The 16,500-nt window shown below is 38.2% G+C and overlaps 1 protein-coding gene across 1 annotated transcript in view; it reads right to left on the bottom strand.

The window, feature by feature from the left end:
- Window positions 1-16,500, bottom strand: part of LOC103379122 (CUB and sushi domain-containing protein 1) — a 172,802-nt gene that overhangs the window by 151,319 nt on the left and 4,983 nt on the right. Inside the window, exons 3-5 of the mRNA XM_025055552.1 lie at window positions 10,971-11,083; window positions 10,007-10,084; window positions 1,842-1,923 (exon numbers count right to left, since the gene is read on the bottom strand). Of these exons, the coding sequence (XP_024911320.1) occupies window positions 1,842-1,923; window positions 10,007-10,084; window positions 10,971-11,083 (273 nt within the window). The remainder of the gene's footprint in view (window positions 1-1,841; window positions 1,924-10,006; window positions 10,085-10,970; window positions 11,084-16,500) is intronic.

Below are 16,500 nucleotides of genomic sequence, written 5' to 3'. Positions count from 1 at the left end.
AGATAATATTCTAAGGGAAGGTCAAAGTTCAAAGCAAAAACAATAAATCTATTTCTGTTTTTTTTTTAAATAATTTTTTTTACTTCTAACTATTAAAAAAAAACATACTACAGATCCCATGATGCCAAACTGAAGGGTCGTGGGTAGAATCCAGCCCACCACATCATATTTATGTGGCCCACCAAGGCTTAGCTTTGAGAATGTTTGTTGAAAAGTGAAAGTCCGTAGCATGAACAGGTCAAAGTGAAGGGATTGTTCCTCTCCAAATGGAGGAACCAGTGGGTGGCGCCGGCACCTGGTCAGGATTCCTTCTGGGAGCCTAAACTGAGTTCAGAAGGAAGTAGGAAGTACTTAAGTAAAACTAAGACTTGGTAAAATACTACTCATCTCGCCGCCAAAGTTGAAGCTCTCAGAAATCCTCAGCGAGGAGGATTAGGCGAGAGGATTGTCTGAGCTTCTAGACCAGGATAAGCAGAGGTAAGAGCAGAAGACTGGATGAGACGCAGGTATATTTAGAATCTCGACACAACGAGAGATTAGCCTCAGAAGAGGATTATCTCATAATCACTCAAGACTTATCTCATAAAAAAATGTCTTCTTTTCAGCTGATTAGATAAACGTACCAGATCGTAGCGTGATTAATGGTTCGAAAACTCCTGATATATTTTCCAACTTTTTAAGGTAATCTGTGTCGGAAACTCCGACCTGACCACAGAGTCCTGTAAACCCAACAGCGCGTCACGATAAAACCGACAGAGGAGCTACGTAGCATGATTAAAAAAGCTATAACGGTAATGTGAATGACCCAGAACTGCAGTCTAGGACCAGAAGTTCACCACAGGAAGTTACAGGTGACGTGCGCCGCTGGCTGACAGAAACAGAAGGTTAAAGACAAAAAAAAAAAAAGATTTTTGCTTGTTCCATGTTTGTTACAATGGCGTTAATTAAATATTATTACTCTTACTGTGTTATTCTATAATTATAATAATTAATTTATTTTATAACAATGTATTAATTATTTTATTTACAATTATTTCTGCTTTGTTCTTAGTTTGCTATCATATGTATTTCAGATTCCCTTAATAACAAATGTGTATATATATATATACACTATATTAGTATTGTATTTATATATAATGATTCCTATGTTAAATGATGCGTTTGTCGTGTCAAATGTGTTATGTTAGTATTGAAGGACAATGGAATGACTGTTTGAACCAAATATTAAAAAAACGTAGAAAAAAATATCTTTCAGAAACACTTCAATCTACATGTAAATGCGGAGCTGCAGCCAATATCTGGGAACTGACAGAGGCAAACTGGCACTCACTGCTCGTCTGTTGTCTGGACGTGCTGTAGAAAAGAGCCAGTGGCGACTGAAACACATCTCTGTTCGCTGAATAATTTATCATCCCAACTTGGTCTAATTCTTTTTTTTATTTCCAACGTTTGGATTATTGTTGACTGAGATAAGTTCCTCAACACTTCTGTGTCGATTTACTTGAGAGGTACAATCATGACGAGACGTTTTTATATAACATCCATCCTCCATATATGAATATATACTTTTCCCAAGTTATCAAGCTAACGTTATCCACTGAAGGAACGCACCAGACCAAAAACCATCAGTCAACAGAGGAGGGGGGCCACATGTAAGGCTCTCTTAGGAACAATACCCAAAAGATTGACCTCAGTTTCACACATCAAAGAGGCAGTTGACCGAAACCTTTCTGATGAGGATCGCCACGACCCATCAGACTCTTCAACCTTGGCCATGACCTGGATGACTGAGAATCTTCACAGACAGTAGTCTAGAGTATCAACGATAAAAATGAACTTACTGGAAGTTGGAGCCAATCCTCTTGCCATTTTCTGGAACTCCAGGATCTGGACAAACATCACCAGCCAGTCCACTCTGACTCACTGGGGGAAGAAAAAAAAAATAGAAACGATCATCAACATTTGACCTTTTTATTATTTAGGTGTTACCTACAGTCGAGCGGTCAAAGAATAAACAACTTTTTACTTAAAGTCAGATCATCTGGGCAAAACCCTTGAATTACGTTATCGTGTTGTCATCATCAAAGGAAAAAGCGATTTCTATCGATATTACAAAATTATGCTGATATCGGAAATCCGATAATATCGGCCAACAGGTATTATCAGATATTATCATAATGATTAATGGAGACAAAACATCATTCCTCTGTACAAAAATATTTTCTAACATCATTCCTCTGTACAAAAATATTTAGATTTTAGTCATATACTGCTGAAACAGAAAGACAAAAAACAGCAAGTTCTTTCTTTTTGTTACCTGTAGTACTGTTGAAATGTTTTTCTTTTTTAGATGCACACAATTTGTGCGGGCGTACCAAAGTTTTGTGAATCCAAGCATAAAAGGTGTCGGGATGATTTGCTGCATTTGTGCGAGGGTGTGACTCGCTGGTGATTTGATTGAAACTGCATTAGCATGGTGATGTGAGGGAAAAAAAAAAAAAAACCAGAAGCAGCTGTGGCTCTGCTTTGTTGTTTTTGAAGTCCCTTCCAAATATCCGCACACAAACACACTTTTATTTGTTGTTTTCTTTCATCCACCCCTTTCTCTTTATTACACGTCCAATTTTTTCTTTCTTTTTTTTAAAAAAAAAAAGAATGTATAAAGGTTCATTTGCTGAAACACATCCAAAAAACATGTAAACACCGATAGACTGTGGTTTTAGAAGAGTGCTGCCAAATACTGTATTACAGCTGGGCTGGTGTCAAAAAAAAAACTCAAGCTCTCTTAATCCCTTATTTGCACCTTAAAGAATGTTCAGAATTGAAACACAAGCGTGTGTCACATGGCGTCATTTCCATACGATCACAGCAACGCTTTCCTTAAAAAAAAAACACCTAAAACATTTATTTAATAAAGGTTCAAGTGTTTGTTGTTTAATTTTTACTTTTTTATTTTGATGACCCCTTTTTAAAACCTTCAATGTGAATTTACAGCCGTTAAAAACTGAAGCTGAATGACAAAATCTGAGTATGAACAGATTATGACGTATTTTGATGACCCCTTTTTAAAACCTTGAACAGATTATGACATTAGAATATCTCACACGTGCTGTTATCAATGTCAATCAAATGTCCTACCCATGATGGCAACGGTCACTAAACCACATTGACTGACCACTGGGCAACAAGTTGCAGCATACGGCCTTCACGGAGTGCGGGGTCGCTGGATTTGGAACTTGTTTTTGAGCGGGAAGTCTTGAGCCCGGTCCTGGGATTTGTTCTGTTTCATCCCTAATATAAATAACCTAACCTGATACTGAGTTTAAGATTAAGATTAGGTAATAGTTTCTGTTAGCGTAGGAGGCTAGGGAACGCATGATGTTGTTGCATCTCAGCTGAAAGCGTTTCAGTTGCTCTTCAGACACCTGCTACGTTGATGTGCTCTGTTTCACTCTCGTGGCCGACTCTTATCCACTCTGGCCTTCTCTCTGTTTCCTCCACCTGCTCATGTTTCACAGGGCAATCACCCTGAGAGCTGTCTGCCGTCTCCAGTGGCTAAACAGCCAGGTGACATTCTCTTGAAGTCCTCAGAACTCACCTGAAAGGCCTGAGCCCCAGGTCTTTGAGAACAACATGTGATTTTCTCCTGATGAAACAAGGCCAAGTGTTTGCAGTAAACAATCTCACAACTTTTACATTTATAGTCGCTCCACACGTTTATTCTGCAGGTCAAGGCTGGGTAGGACTTATATATGACCCTCCAGGGTAGGGGAGTCATTCAGGTGCTAGGTCGTTGTCTGGGGAGAGAAACCCTTTAATCACCGTCTTCCCACCTTTCTGTAATAATGACACATAATGCAGAACAGAGCCGAGCCCTTTAACACAGGTCGGCAGTCTGGCTTTCCAGGAAACCGTGTGAAAATTATATATCTGACCATTCAACGTACCAGAAAAGAACTTTGATTTAAATGACTCCAAATTATAAGGTTGGCCATGTCCGTTCAAACGAGTTGTCAAGAATCAGGACAAGAAGCGAAGGCAGTCGTCTACTGCCACAAGTGAAGCCATGGGAAATTGATTAAAGTTTGATTAAAAGTTCAAAGTATTTTGTATGTGCTATGCATGGTAAGTTTGATTAAAAGTTCAAAGTATTTTGTCTGTGCTGCGCATGGTAAAAAAAAAGAGTGTTACCTGATATGATTTAAATCTTATCTCAAGACAAAGGTAATATTTTTTTTTATAATGTTGTTTTTTTTATCTCAAGACAAAGGTAATATTTTTTTTATTTTTTTTAATAATGTTTCAAATACATCTAAGGTCCAATACAATAAGGATTTCTGTGGGTTGTTTATATAAATATAAGGCCTATTACTACACCATGATAAATATTTACACTCTGTACACGGTGATCAATCATGTAAACAGATTCTACAGCGAAACAAAATATAAATAAACAACTATTTATGCCTTCATAAGCAAAACATCCAAAGTAGTTTCCCGAGCCTGTGTCTGTGTGAACTGTAAAACTGAATAATTCCCATTTTCATCATCATTACATGACAAATAACGTGTGACCATTTTAATGCTGTGTGGCTTCCATGTAATTAAGACCCCTTCACATCCAGTTCAGTTGATGATGTGCGTTGGTGTGTGACCTCATTATGGCCCCAAGTAGGAAGAGGAGGTTTAATGATACTCACTAAATCAGTGTTTTTAAACCTTGGGATCACAACCCGACATGGGGTCACCTGGAATTTAATTGGAGTCACCTGAAATGTCTAGCAGTTGATTACAAAAAAGGACTACTTTGTATTTGCAACACGGTATAATAAACATAATCAAAAGAATAATTCTAGTAAGAAAAATACACCAAGGTTGAGAACCAGCGCCCTGATGACGTCTGACAATGGTTTTACAGTGTAAATACTGCAGAGTTATTGGGAACCTGTAGCTTTAAGTCTGTCCATAAACTGAGAGGTTGAAGTCACGTCGGCCTCACACGCTGCACAATTAAATCAATCGTCATTAGGAGAATTATTCATTCAGAGACTCAAAGAGAATTGAACCAATTCTCATGTGTCTGTCTATTAGTGTGTGCTTCCATACAGGCTGCGGGCAGTAACAGGCTCTCGCCTGTAGATTGTGATTCATAAGCGCTTCACTCTGCCGACAGGTAAAACTCATTATCATCAGTCTCTGGTTTCTTTTATAATCGTTATACAACACACAAAGAAGACACACACACTGCACTACCGTGACACTACAACAGGAAACTGTCCAGAAATTTAGCTGAAGATTATTCAAAAATAATCATGATTAATCATCATCCTTATTAATCAAAATTATTCAGAAAAAAAATATTCCTAAACATGACCTTTTTTTCCCCGAACAGAAAGATAAATATTAGCCTTTGTACCAGAAGAGAAGAATTAGCCTAGCTTAGCTTAGCTTAGCTTGGCTAGATCATTTGTACAAACAGGTTGGTGAAAGATCGTGAGGGAAAGGTACTGTTTGTTGAGGATACTGTGTGAAGGGAGATGGTATTTTTAGGAGCTTATGAATGAGAAACGTGTGAGAGTTGAAGGTCAGCGGGTTAATGAGAAAGCACGGGGAGTTAGTAAGGAGTTAGTAAGGAGTTAGAAGAGAGGGCAGCTCTGAGGAGCGTGAAGTGTGGAAAGGCTGTTGGTCCAGATGACATCCCCGTGGAGTCATGGAGGTGTTTAGGAGAAAACACCAGTGGAAGTTTTGACCAGGTTGTTTAACACAATCCTAGAGACTGGGAGGATGCTAAGTAAATGGAGACAGAGTGAGTTTCTGGAACCGATTTTCAAGAACAAGAGGGATGTTCACAGTAAGTTAATACAGGAAGACAAAGTTGATAAGACAAGAGGTGAAACACACAGTACGTCTGATTGGCTCTTGCCCTTATTTGGTCTTCCTGTTCACACTGTCGAGGGAGACGGCTGAAAACTGATCCTGGATCTGCTGGAGATTTCTTTCTGGGAGTTTTTTTTTTCCTCTACCGTTGCCAAAATGCTGCTCAGTGTGAGATCTAATTTGGTTCTCAATAATATTTGCAAAACTTGTTCTGCTCTATTTTGTACTGTTAAAGTAAAGTCAATATAATATTGATCTCGTTTACGTTCCTCTTTTATCTTGTTAAACAGGGTTTCTAGGAGGAACGTTTTAATTCTAATTTTAAAAACTGTAAAATCAATTCGGATGAACGTGTTCTGTGAATTTCTGCTGCAGAAATAACATTGACGGGACTTGACCTTTTGCTGTGGAGAAAATACAACGCTGTTGTTGTCAGGACACCTCGCCCTTCTGGGCGCGTTTTGTAAAACCCCAGTGAGTACGAGGGTTGGAATTAGACCGTCGTCGTATCTTAAATGGAAGTGACATTTTATTGCCACTGTTTTCCAACTATCGCCCAACCGCGCTGTAAAAACTGGCAATCAGTGCTACTACAAAGCTGAACTTCAACAGAGTTTAATATACTCCAACACGATCGGACGATATAATATCTAATCTGATCAACTGTAATAAATAGTTGATTAGTCTTTGAATTCAATTAACATGTCTAACTCACTAAATAAATAAATCAATCTGTACTATATTGATCCCGTATTCAGGAAATGGTTGTGTTAGCAGCAGATCTGCTGTTAACAGGACTCTCTGCTACCAAGGCAGGCGTGCTAACCGCTACACTGTAGAACCGACTAAGATATATACCTATAGCAAGAACGCTTCCACTCGTTCAGTATTCAGGGGGTTTTCTTCCCTCATTTTCACTCAAAATGACTAAAACCTTAAGTAGGAACTTAACAAGACCTGGGTTCTCCAGCTTTACCTGAGGTACTGTTTCAGTCCTGTTTGCACATGCACCACTTTCACCCCCAGAACAGTTCGTTACAATGTTGTAACTTGAGCAAAACTTCCTGAAATCAGTATCAGGGTCAACACCAAAGAATTCCAATCTGAATCCCACTGTGCTGCTAAGGAGGCACTGAGACGTACTGTAATGTGTTGTATTTAAAGGAGCCGGAGTGAAACCTCAATGGAAGGAGAGGAACTGCTGAACAAGATGTTTTCGTCAGACTCAGCAGGCTAACTCCAGGCGATCCTCTCATGTGGAAACCTCTTTGTATAGGAGTGTGCTTGTGCGTGTATCCGAGTGTGTGCATTAAAAGTGGAAGTGTGGAGAATCTGTGTTGGATGCAAAGCCTTCACCAAGCACCACTCTTCGTTTCCACTTCACATATTCATGAACACTCTGCTCTACACGGAGACCACGACAGGTTTAATTTCAGTTTGTACGAGCAGATAAAGAGACGTCGTTAGGAGATTGAAGAGAGAGGGGGTTTTTTTCTGTCATTTTGTTAAATAATTTAGTGTGAAAAATCCATGGGTTATTTAACAAAATCACCTGTGATGGACTTTGATTATTATTCCAGTCACTTTTTGACTCCACTGGTAATCTGGTCCTGCCGTTAAAGCCACCATTGGAGGATTTGTCTCGTCTTGAGCCGTTTTTGTTTTGTGTCCTTGTTGACTTCTCTTTTGTCATTTTTCAGCTGCTCCTATCGGGGTTCGTCACAGCTTATCTGCCTCTATTCTACCACATTTATTGCCTTCAGTGGAATGACTCCTGCCATCTCCATGTTCTCTCTCACTGTGGCCATAGATCTTCCCTGACATTATCCTGCCTGCAGCATCTGCCAGCTCCTCTGGTGTGTTTCCTCCAAAAACACGTGTAGTTGATCTCCATTTAACGTTTTTTTTCTTTCTTTCTTTAATTCTCAACAGCAACACCCTCGTCTCATCCACAGTATCAACCTGTGCATTTACCGCCCATCCGTCATTCTGACTGCACTTTACCAATTTTTGCTGTAATACACACCCACAGACCTCTCTCCACTTCCCTGGTCAACTGTGTTATTTTGAGTCCACTTAGGAGACTTATCACCTTAACCCATCGGTCATTCAGACTGCACCGACACCATTCTCACAGTAATTGTAAATGTCCTGCATCAACAACGTGTCTGCTACTTTTTACTCTATAATACAATACTTGGCTACTCTGCACCTATAATTATAAGCTGCATTTGGCTTTTAAATAAAACTGAAAGTATAATCCACACTAATATCTTTTTTATGTTATGTTTAAGCAACACACAGAGTTAATTGTTAGGCTATTTTGATATCATTGAGGTTAACAGTTTCACAGATATATTTCTGTGGTGATCCCTCAAGCTCACAGATAAAAACAATGTAATTTAATGAATTTTATTCATGTTTTATTATGGTTAGTGGGCCAAATTAGCTTTCTTAAGGAATCAGTGGTTTTGTTTGTTTAATGATGTGTCGCCACCTGCAGCCCTCCTCCCTCATCAGGAGCTGCTTTTTAATTTTGTTTTAAACAATAAACACCTTTTTAGCCGTTTATTTTAACATCACCAGATGTTTCCCGTATACTTAAAATATCTGGGTTGTAAAAGGCACACATTGTTTTTTTTTTTGTTTTTTTTTCCCCCTCCTTCACACTCACACGCATACAGACAGAAACACTGCCATGGCATTAATTGCACCAGCACATGCTCGGCTGAGCGTGTAAATCAGCAGAATTATTGATGAGGGTTTTATTATAGAGCTAAATGCTAGGAAATGGCTGGTGTGAGTCTGGCCTTCTGTGATAATTAAAAGCCCCCGTCATATAATCCGAGTGCTATTTTAGACACATCCTCGAGCTGAAATAACATATGTCAACCAGTGCACACAGTACAGAGGTGTTTATTGTGCTGCTTGTTTTAATCGCATGGCGGCGTTTAAGTCGAATTGGATTCTAATTGGCTACTGCGACAAATTATAAACATATATCCTGAGGTCTGGGTCCGCTGCTCTACTTCCTATATTAAACTGCATATACAACAGGTTTATTAAAACCAAATGTATCACTTAAGATGCTCTTCTCCTGTTTGTGTGAAGCTGTTATTTCTGAGGGAAAGACGCATTCAAAGTGTTTATTCACTGAAGATGATTCATTGTGGGGGGCTATCAGAGGAGATTTTTGGATTTCATTTTCAAATAAAACACCATCAATTACAGATTTTGTGCACAACAAGGACCAGTAATAAAAGAAGAAGAAACAAAACTAAAAATACTGCTTGTCACTAGAAATGAAACTGTAATATTGACTTTTAGTTTTTGCTCTAATTTTTTCTTTTGCTACTTAGTTCCATTGATTCTCTCACTTATTAAAATATCACAACATTTGTTTTCAGGATCTGAACTGAAAGTGAGCTAAAAAAGAGTCTGTCATAAAAGGCGTGTTTTTTTAATCAGATTAACCCTGATTAATCTACTGCTACTTGAAGATTAATTTAACTTCATAGTTTGACGTCTTACCCAGATTCTGTCCAACATTCATACCTGTCTGTTGTTATTATTTAACGTTGACATTCAGTGTGTGTGTGTGTGTGTGTGTGTGTGTTAGAACCGAGCTCGTCACCATTATACACATTCAAAACGTAAGCTTGTGGTAACACACTGTGTCTTTCAAGAATCTTGGCTGCACCTCCAGAAGGAATGGCTAAGAAGCAGCAGGCACGACTCCAGCCTTGGCTGACAACAGTCACAGCACGTCCCCCCGGACTCCACTTGGCATTTTACAAATTTAGAAAGTTTAAACCTAATAAAAAGCTAAAAAAGCATAATACAGAAGACCTGTCCACTGGGAGGCAGTAAGTCACGGAGCAGCTGTGAAATCATTATTATGGACTGGAGTCGAATGTCTGTCTCACACCAGCAGAGGTAGACAGTGTGTCCAGATGTGACAACTTTTTAACTCGGATAAAATAAAAAATGCTAACCATGAATCCATTAGCATTTTCAGATTAAAGTCAAAAACTGGGGAGCAGGAACCACCGTTTAATCTTATTTCTAAAAGTCACGGCGACAAAAACCACAACAAAAAAAATAAAACGTAAACGATCATTTTACTTACAAACGGCATTTTTGTGACTGGAGTCTTTGCTGGGCATCATCTTCACACCTCTGGACTTCAGCTCTATTGCCTTTTTAACTGCAGAAACAACAATGACTACAATTAGTTATACATGAAATACATAACATCAATAACATGACGGTTCCATCACCATAGGTGAAGGACACTCCACCATGAAGGATAAAGTTAGGATGAAAAGGAACGCTCTTTTTGATAACGGCTACGGTAGAATCTGTGACCATGGACTCATGATGAAACGATACACTCATCTCACGATACAATTTTGTTATTTTTGTTTGTTCACGATATGATTTTACCATCGTTCCAGACAAATTATGATTAAATACAACAATCCTTTATTTGTGAGAACTCTGCAAAATACCATCGGCAACTGGAATGTTCTGGTGAACCTGACAAACTGATATTGCTTTAATAGCAATCATAACCAACGTTTTTAGGTGCACGCTGCCACCTACTGTACCAGAGTGTGTAGTCTCATGGTATGACCACTGACTTTTTGCGATAACACAGGCTACATCCTACGCTTCGATTTGTATCCTTTTGCGATAACACAGGCTACATCCTACACTTCGATATGCGATTCATGTTTTAATTCAAGTGAAACAATCTGTCAGGCATTTGTATCAATTTTTGATCAATTCATGTTGCATCGGTTTATCTAATTCATCAACTACAAAAATATATATTTTTATGATTTTGTTTTTTGAATCAATTACTAAACCTATCAGGTGAGACCCATCACCTACTGCATCATCATCAAGCATTAACTCGGCAACACGACCTAGCCTCCTCATCGCTGCCTTCATTACTGTTTTTATCCTTGTCAGTTTGAAATCTCGTGGAAACGAAACCCAGGTTTTTTTTTTACTTTATTTCTGGCAAACAAACAGAGATCGATACTTTTGTCAAACACTGTAAGAGTTCAGACTGCTGCGTTCCATACCTTGGTATTGAGCACTGAATCCTTTCCTCCTGTGGTTGCTGTCTGAGGTGAAATGTATGCGAAGCCAGTTCTTATTTGATATCACTGGTGAGGGCAGCGCTGTGCCAGTCAACCTGAAAATAAACAGATAAAAATGGGTTTGTATTTCACATTTGGGAGAAGAATTTCACAACACAGAAGAAAATGAAGCAATTTAATGCAGCCTTTCGTAACACAGTAAAATCCAGCATGTGTTACTGTAATAATGTAAGAGAAAATGAAGAAAAAGCTGACTTTTGACTACTTTGACATTCATTTATTAGTTATTAGCCAAACTTGGTTATTATTATTTTTTTAAAGTAGTTTTGGCTTAAGTGTAGTTGAAAGCTTAGCAAGAGGCTAAGGATTTTACCAAATCACATCTACGTCTGATACATTCAATTTTGTTCTTTTTTATTTTATCAGCTTGTAAATCTCTGCCCTTTTTAAAATCCACATTTATATTATTTTTTATCCCACAAACTCTAAGAGCTTTTTAGGCTAACTCGCTGTGAGCTGACAATATGCTAAGAAATGGTATTAATGTTGTTGTTTGATTTTAAAATTATTTGTAATTTAAGATCATTTGGAGATCACTTTAGAAGAATGTAATAAGCTCATAGCTCTCTCTTTTTGCTGCTTTGACACTTATTTAGCATAATATTTTGCTATAGTATTGTAAAACCTCTGTATTTTATCAGCTCATTTTTTTTCCGCAGCTTTGACACTTATTTAGCATAATATTTGGTTGGTTTTGAATTTCACATTTACCTCATTACTTCAAGAGAACTAATTCATGTACCATGAGATTTTTTTTTTTTTTTTTTGTATCTCACTCTGTCTAGTGTATCTTTGTATGGGATGATTATATGCTCAAATATTTTTTAGCTTCTTAAACTTAGCATGAACACATTAGGAAATTCAGATTTATTAACAATATACCTTAATGAAATTTTTTGTTTCACATCAATTACGTGAAATAAACTGCATTTTCCTGGTACGACACCATATGATAGTGTTAAGTGTCTCAGGTGCTGCAGATTGAACATCCCAGCAAAAAAAAAAAAAAAAAAAAAAAATCAACAGCTATTAAGAATAAATGGGAAGAAACCAATTATTGATGGGAATCCGTTCGTCCAACTTCAAACAGGAAACAGGAAATTCAAGTCATTTCAGTAGTATGTTTGTTTTCCCGAGCGCTTTACATTTCCCTTGAAGCCTTGTTCACTGCTGCTGCAAATAAATAGAACTGGAAATATATAGATATATATATATGTCCTTCTATTTTATGGACAAAAAAAATGCTCTAATTTTATAAATTGACCGGACGAGAGTGCTTTCAAAATTGCTGCCCTGTAATTAGGGTTTACAAATAGCCACACGACCAAAAACTCCTGTTAAAAAATGCTGTGAAATTACGACCGAGGGATGAAAAAAAAAAATCTTAACACAGTATATCATGAAAGGTACAGCAGAGAAGTACGAGAGTATATATAATTAAATGACTCTACATGAAGCAGGACTTTCAAAAGAACGATTTTGTTTGATTTGTTGGAGTGCCCGCTTGGAATTTACAGAGGTTTTAGTGGAAAGGCAATTTGTTTCCCCGGCACGGATACGGAAAAGAAATGAAAAATATCTATTCATAAAATGAACCCCGGGTTTTTAACGGAGCTGCATTACCTACTGTACTATTACAGTTTCATCATGGATTCAGCAGATTTGACGAAGTCCAAATTGTAGTTCCATTTGTAAGTTTTCAAAATGGAGGCCACATTGATGAAGACTAAAGATATGTGTCTCACAAGAGTTCACTGCTCCATTTAAATCATTGTTTCCCAAAGTCGTGAAGGTTTGTGACTTTTAAAATATGGGTCCCCAGAAAAAAACAGTTTGGGAAACACTGGTTTAAATCATTCAAATCAGATTGACACAGTGTCATCTGACTGACGAGATGATTCCTTTTTAAAATGTGTTGAGATTTTCAAGACGCTGCAGGCAGATCTACACAGTTTGATGTTGCATGAAGGCACGCTCAAACATGAAGTTAAAATATTGACGTCTCTTCCTATGTATTTAAGCCTGGTGAGAACGGAAGTCATACTGTATGTCGAATACTCAAGAACTTCGGGGGAAAAACTTCACCTACACAGCAGTAACCATCAAGTCCTTGGAACTACATAGCGCAAAGGTCATGACCTTTTAGCTCTGAAGAAATGGGAAAATATTGAAAAAGAAAAAGTTTTGTTGTAAATTTCTCGTGTCAACAAATGGAACCGTTTCAGGAGCCGGTGGTTTGTGAAATAGCTTCAAATGCATCGTCACTGTACGGTGTGTACTGTAAAAAGTTTCCACAATTGTAAATGAGAAGGGAAAACGCCTGAAAGCCAGTGGACCGTGGTTCTCCCCTGGGAAAGTCAGCCACTGTGTCAGCCTTTTAATAAACCTGGAGAAATGTACTGAGGGTGAGAGAGAGGGGAGACAAAACACTGACCAGGAAACGGCAAAAGACGGGGGAAAAAGAGTAGTCGAACCTGTTAGAGTCCTTATTCTTAAAAACCCCAAATTTCAACATTTTCTGAATATGGTTGGTAAGGTTATCGTGAAAATCATGGAGTTGGGACGTGCAGAAAAGGTCAAAGGACACGAAGACCCCTGAAACGTCTCTGCCTAAAGACGTCATTCAGTGAGTTTACTTTGACCTGGGAATTAATTCCTCCCATATGTTTTAAATAGGATAACAAAGTAAATCTAGTATGAATAAAAAAAACAATTATAGAATTATATATAACAAGGTGACATTCTGGAATTGAAGAATTAGGGCAAAACAAATTCTAATCATTGTGCCACCAAATGGAACTGTTTCTGAAGCCGGGGGTTTTCAAAATCTTCAAAGATCCAAAAACAAATTACGATAATGTTTCCACTTCCCTGAAGTACTTTGGATGTTCTCCAGGTGTCAGAGTTTTGAAAACCTCTGTTGTAAAGAAATACATTTGGACTTTTAAGATAATTAGTGTCAGTGTGTGGGATTTTGAAAAAGAAAAATCCAAAGAGCCAAAATGATACAGAAACAGAAGTATGAAAATAGTTGGTTTTATAATGTCCTCAGATTAATGTTGCAATGCTCTTGTAATGATATTTTGAGAAAAGTCTGAGCTGAAAAAGATGCTTTCACAGTGTTGGGTGGGCTTTATATAAGCAAGTCAAAAGTGAAAGGGCTAAAGTTCAGACTAAAATGATCGAATCTTTCTGTTATTTCTAAGGATGATGATCTGTACGGACCTGGAATGATCATGAGTCATGAGGTCAACAAAAAGGTCAAAGGGATAAAACTAAACTGGAAGACTTTTTTTTTAGGTAAAAAAAAGTAAAAATAAACTGAGTAAAATAAAATTTAAAAAAGGAAAAAATGGAAACTAAGTTAAAGAGGAAGAAGAGGAAGATAGAGGAAACCAGAGAGTACTGTAGTACTGAAGTAAGACTGAAGAAAACATCAGAGTAAAACACCAACTGATGGGTCGAGGAAAAGGTGGATACCAGAGATCCTACTGAAGGAAGGTGGGGGGGGGGGGGGGGGGAGGTCTTCACAAGGAGAGGTCAGAAGTGAATGAAGGTGATACAAAGAGACCCGTCCAGATGAGGTTAGACCTCAGGAATGGAGGTTGTAATGGATGTAGTTAAATGGAGGAGAAAGTGGAGCTGAGAGGAGAGAAGAAGAAGAGTAAAAGTAAAAAGGTTTGGTTCGTTTGTGTTGAACCCAAAATCTAAGAGAGAGGAAGGAGGGGAGAGGAAGGGAAGATAACAAAGAGAGGAGAGGAAGTGAAGACGTAGTAAGATCAAATGGGCAGAAAGCTACTGTTTACAGTCTAATTACAGAGATGTTTATTATTAGATTGGAGTTTTTGTCTTAGTGTTACAAAATTACCCCAACACCAACCCCTCCCCCGTCCTCCCCAGTGGCTGGTGTATTTTTCCTGATATTTTCCAGCAGTGTTTATGCTGCAGTTCCCTGTGCACCAACAAAATACTGTACCTGCACAACAAAAAAGGAGCCAGAGTCAAACTGACCTTAGAACTCACAGACAAACAGTATTAAAAATGTAAATGTGATAAAAGGACAATGGAGACGAAACCAAGGTGAGGTCACCAAAGCAGTGGAGGGGGAGGAGGGGGGGGAGGAGGTGAAAAGCTCTGCTCTTTGTTGTCGTGATGCTCTCTGAATTGGCAGATTTGCGGATGCAGCGCAGAGCTACACTGAAGACTGTGAAGGATTCTGGGAATTCAGACCAAGGTCATGATATCTGTGAGTACGTAAACCTGACATAACGCTGTCCTGTCAGTGTTCTCAGAGCTCGACCCAAGATCGATTTGAATTTTATTATTATTATAATGAATTATTAGACAATGTCTTAGTCGTTGGTTGTTTATCTGTAGGAGTAACTAACTTTACAGAGGCACTGATCATCAATATACATCACCTCAGAGCTCGACCCAAGATCGATTTGAGTTTTATTATTATTATATTGATCATCAATATACATCAAATATTTTCTTATTTTCCCCTTTCTTCCTTTATTTATTTTCAATGATTCCATTGTTGTTTTCGTGTTTTTCTCGATGTGTTCGCGTTCTATTTTTCCTCAATATTTTTGTGATAACTCTGGGATGTTTGTTCATACAGGACAGGGTTTCCTGCTTTTCCTGCTCATCGTTTGTTTTCCATATTCAGCCCTGACATTAGTTTGGTATTTCACCTGTTTGTGGATCTGAATGCCATCTGAGGTTTTCCTGATTCACATTATCGGGCGTAGAACATGCTGCTCTGACCAAGTCAACAACAACAAATGGGCTGTAAAGGTCATGAACTACCCCTGTCCCTCCCCTCCAGGGGTCACTAGAACAAGGTTTTTATACAAACTGGCGTTCTATAGTAGATAATATCCTCTCTGATCACTATCTTAAATATATTTCTTTTTTTTTTTTTTTTTTAATTATTGGACTTCTATTGTTACAACAGTTGCGAGGCAAACTTTCATAGGTAACAATCATAGGTAATACTGAACTATACAGCCTCAAGTTTGGACTTTTTTTTTTGGATAAATTTCCATTATACTGAAAACTTAAACTAAAGTCTCCACGTACAACTCTTTCTCGATGCAACTGCGAACGTAGTAAAAGAGAAAACGACATTTAGTATCTTGTAGTATCTTTGTTCACGTGCTGCATTTTTGACCAGACGTGTTTCATTCAAATGTGTGCTTGACAGGAGTAGCCATGCAATCCAAACCAGAAATGGTTAGCCGTAAAACACGGAGGGGCTTTCAGAGTTTAGATCTGAATCAGAAAACTGAAAACTGTAGCCCTTCGACGTCTTGCATGAGTTCTAAGCGCAACAAGACAAGATCATGTGACCCAACCACGAAGAGAGAAAAGGACTTTTGCACGGCTGGAAAGCAACTGTCACGAGTCAGTCCATCTGTCTGTCTATACCTCTGTCTATCCATCCATC

This window comes from Cynoglossus semilaevis, chromosome 5 (assembly GCF_000523025.1).
Source record: "Cynoglossus semilaevis isolate Cse_v1.0 chromosome 5, Cse_v1.0, whole genome shotgun sequence".
Classification (NCBI taxonomy): domain Eukaryota; kingdom Metazoa; phylum Chordata; class Actinopteri; order Pleuronectiformes; family Cynoglossidae; genus Cynoglossus; species Cynoglossus semilaevis.
The sequence above is the reverse complement of the archived record's forward strand: the minus strand, read 5'-3'. Positions and strand labels throughout refer to the sequence as shown.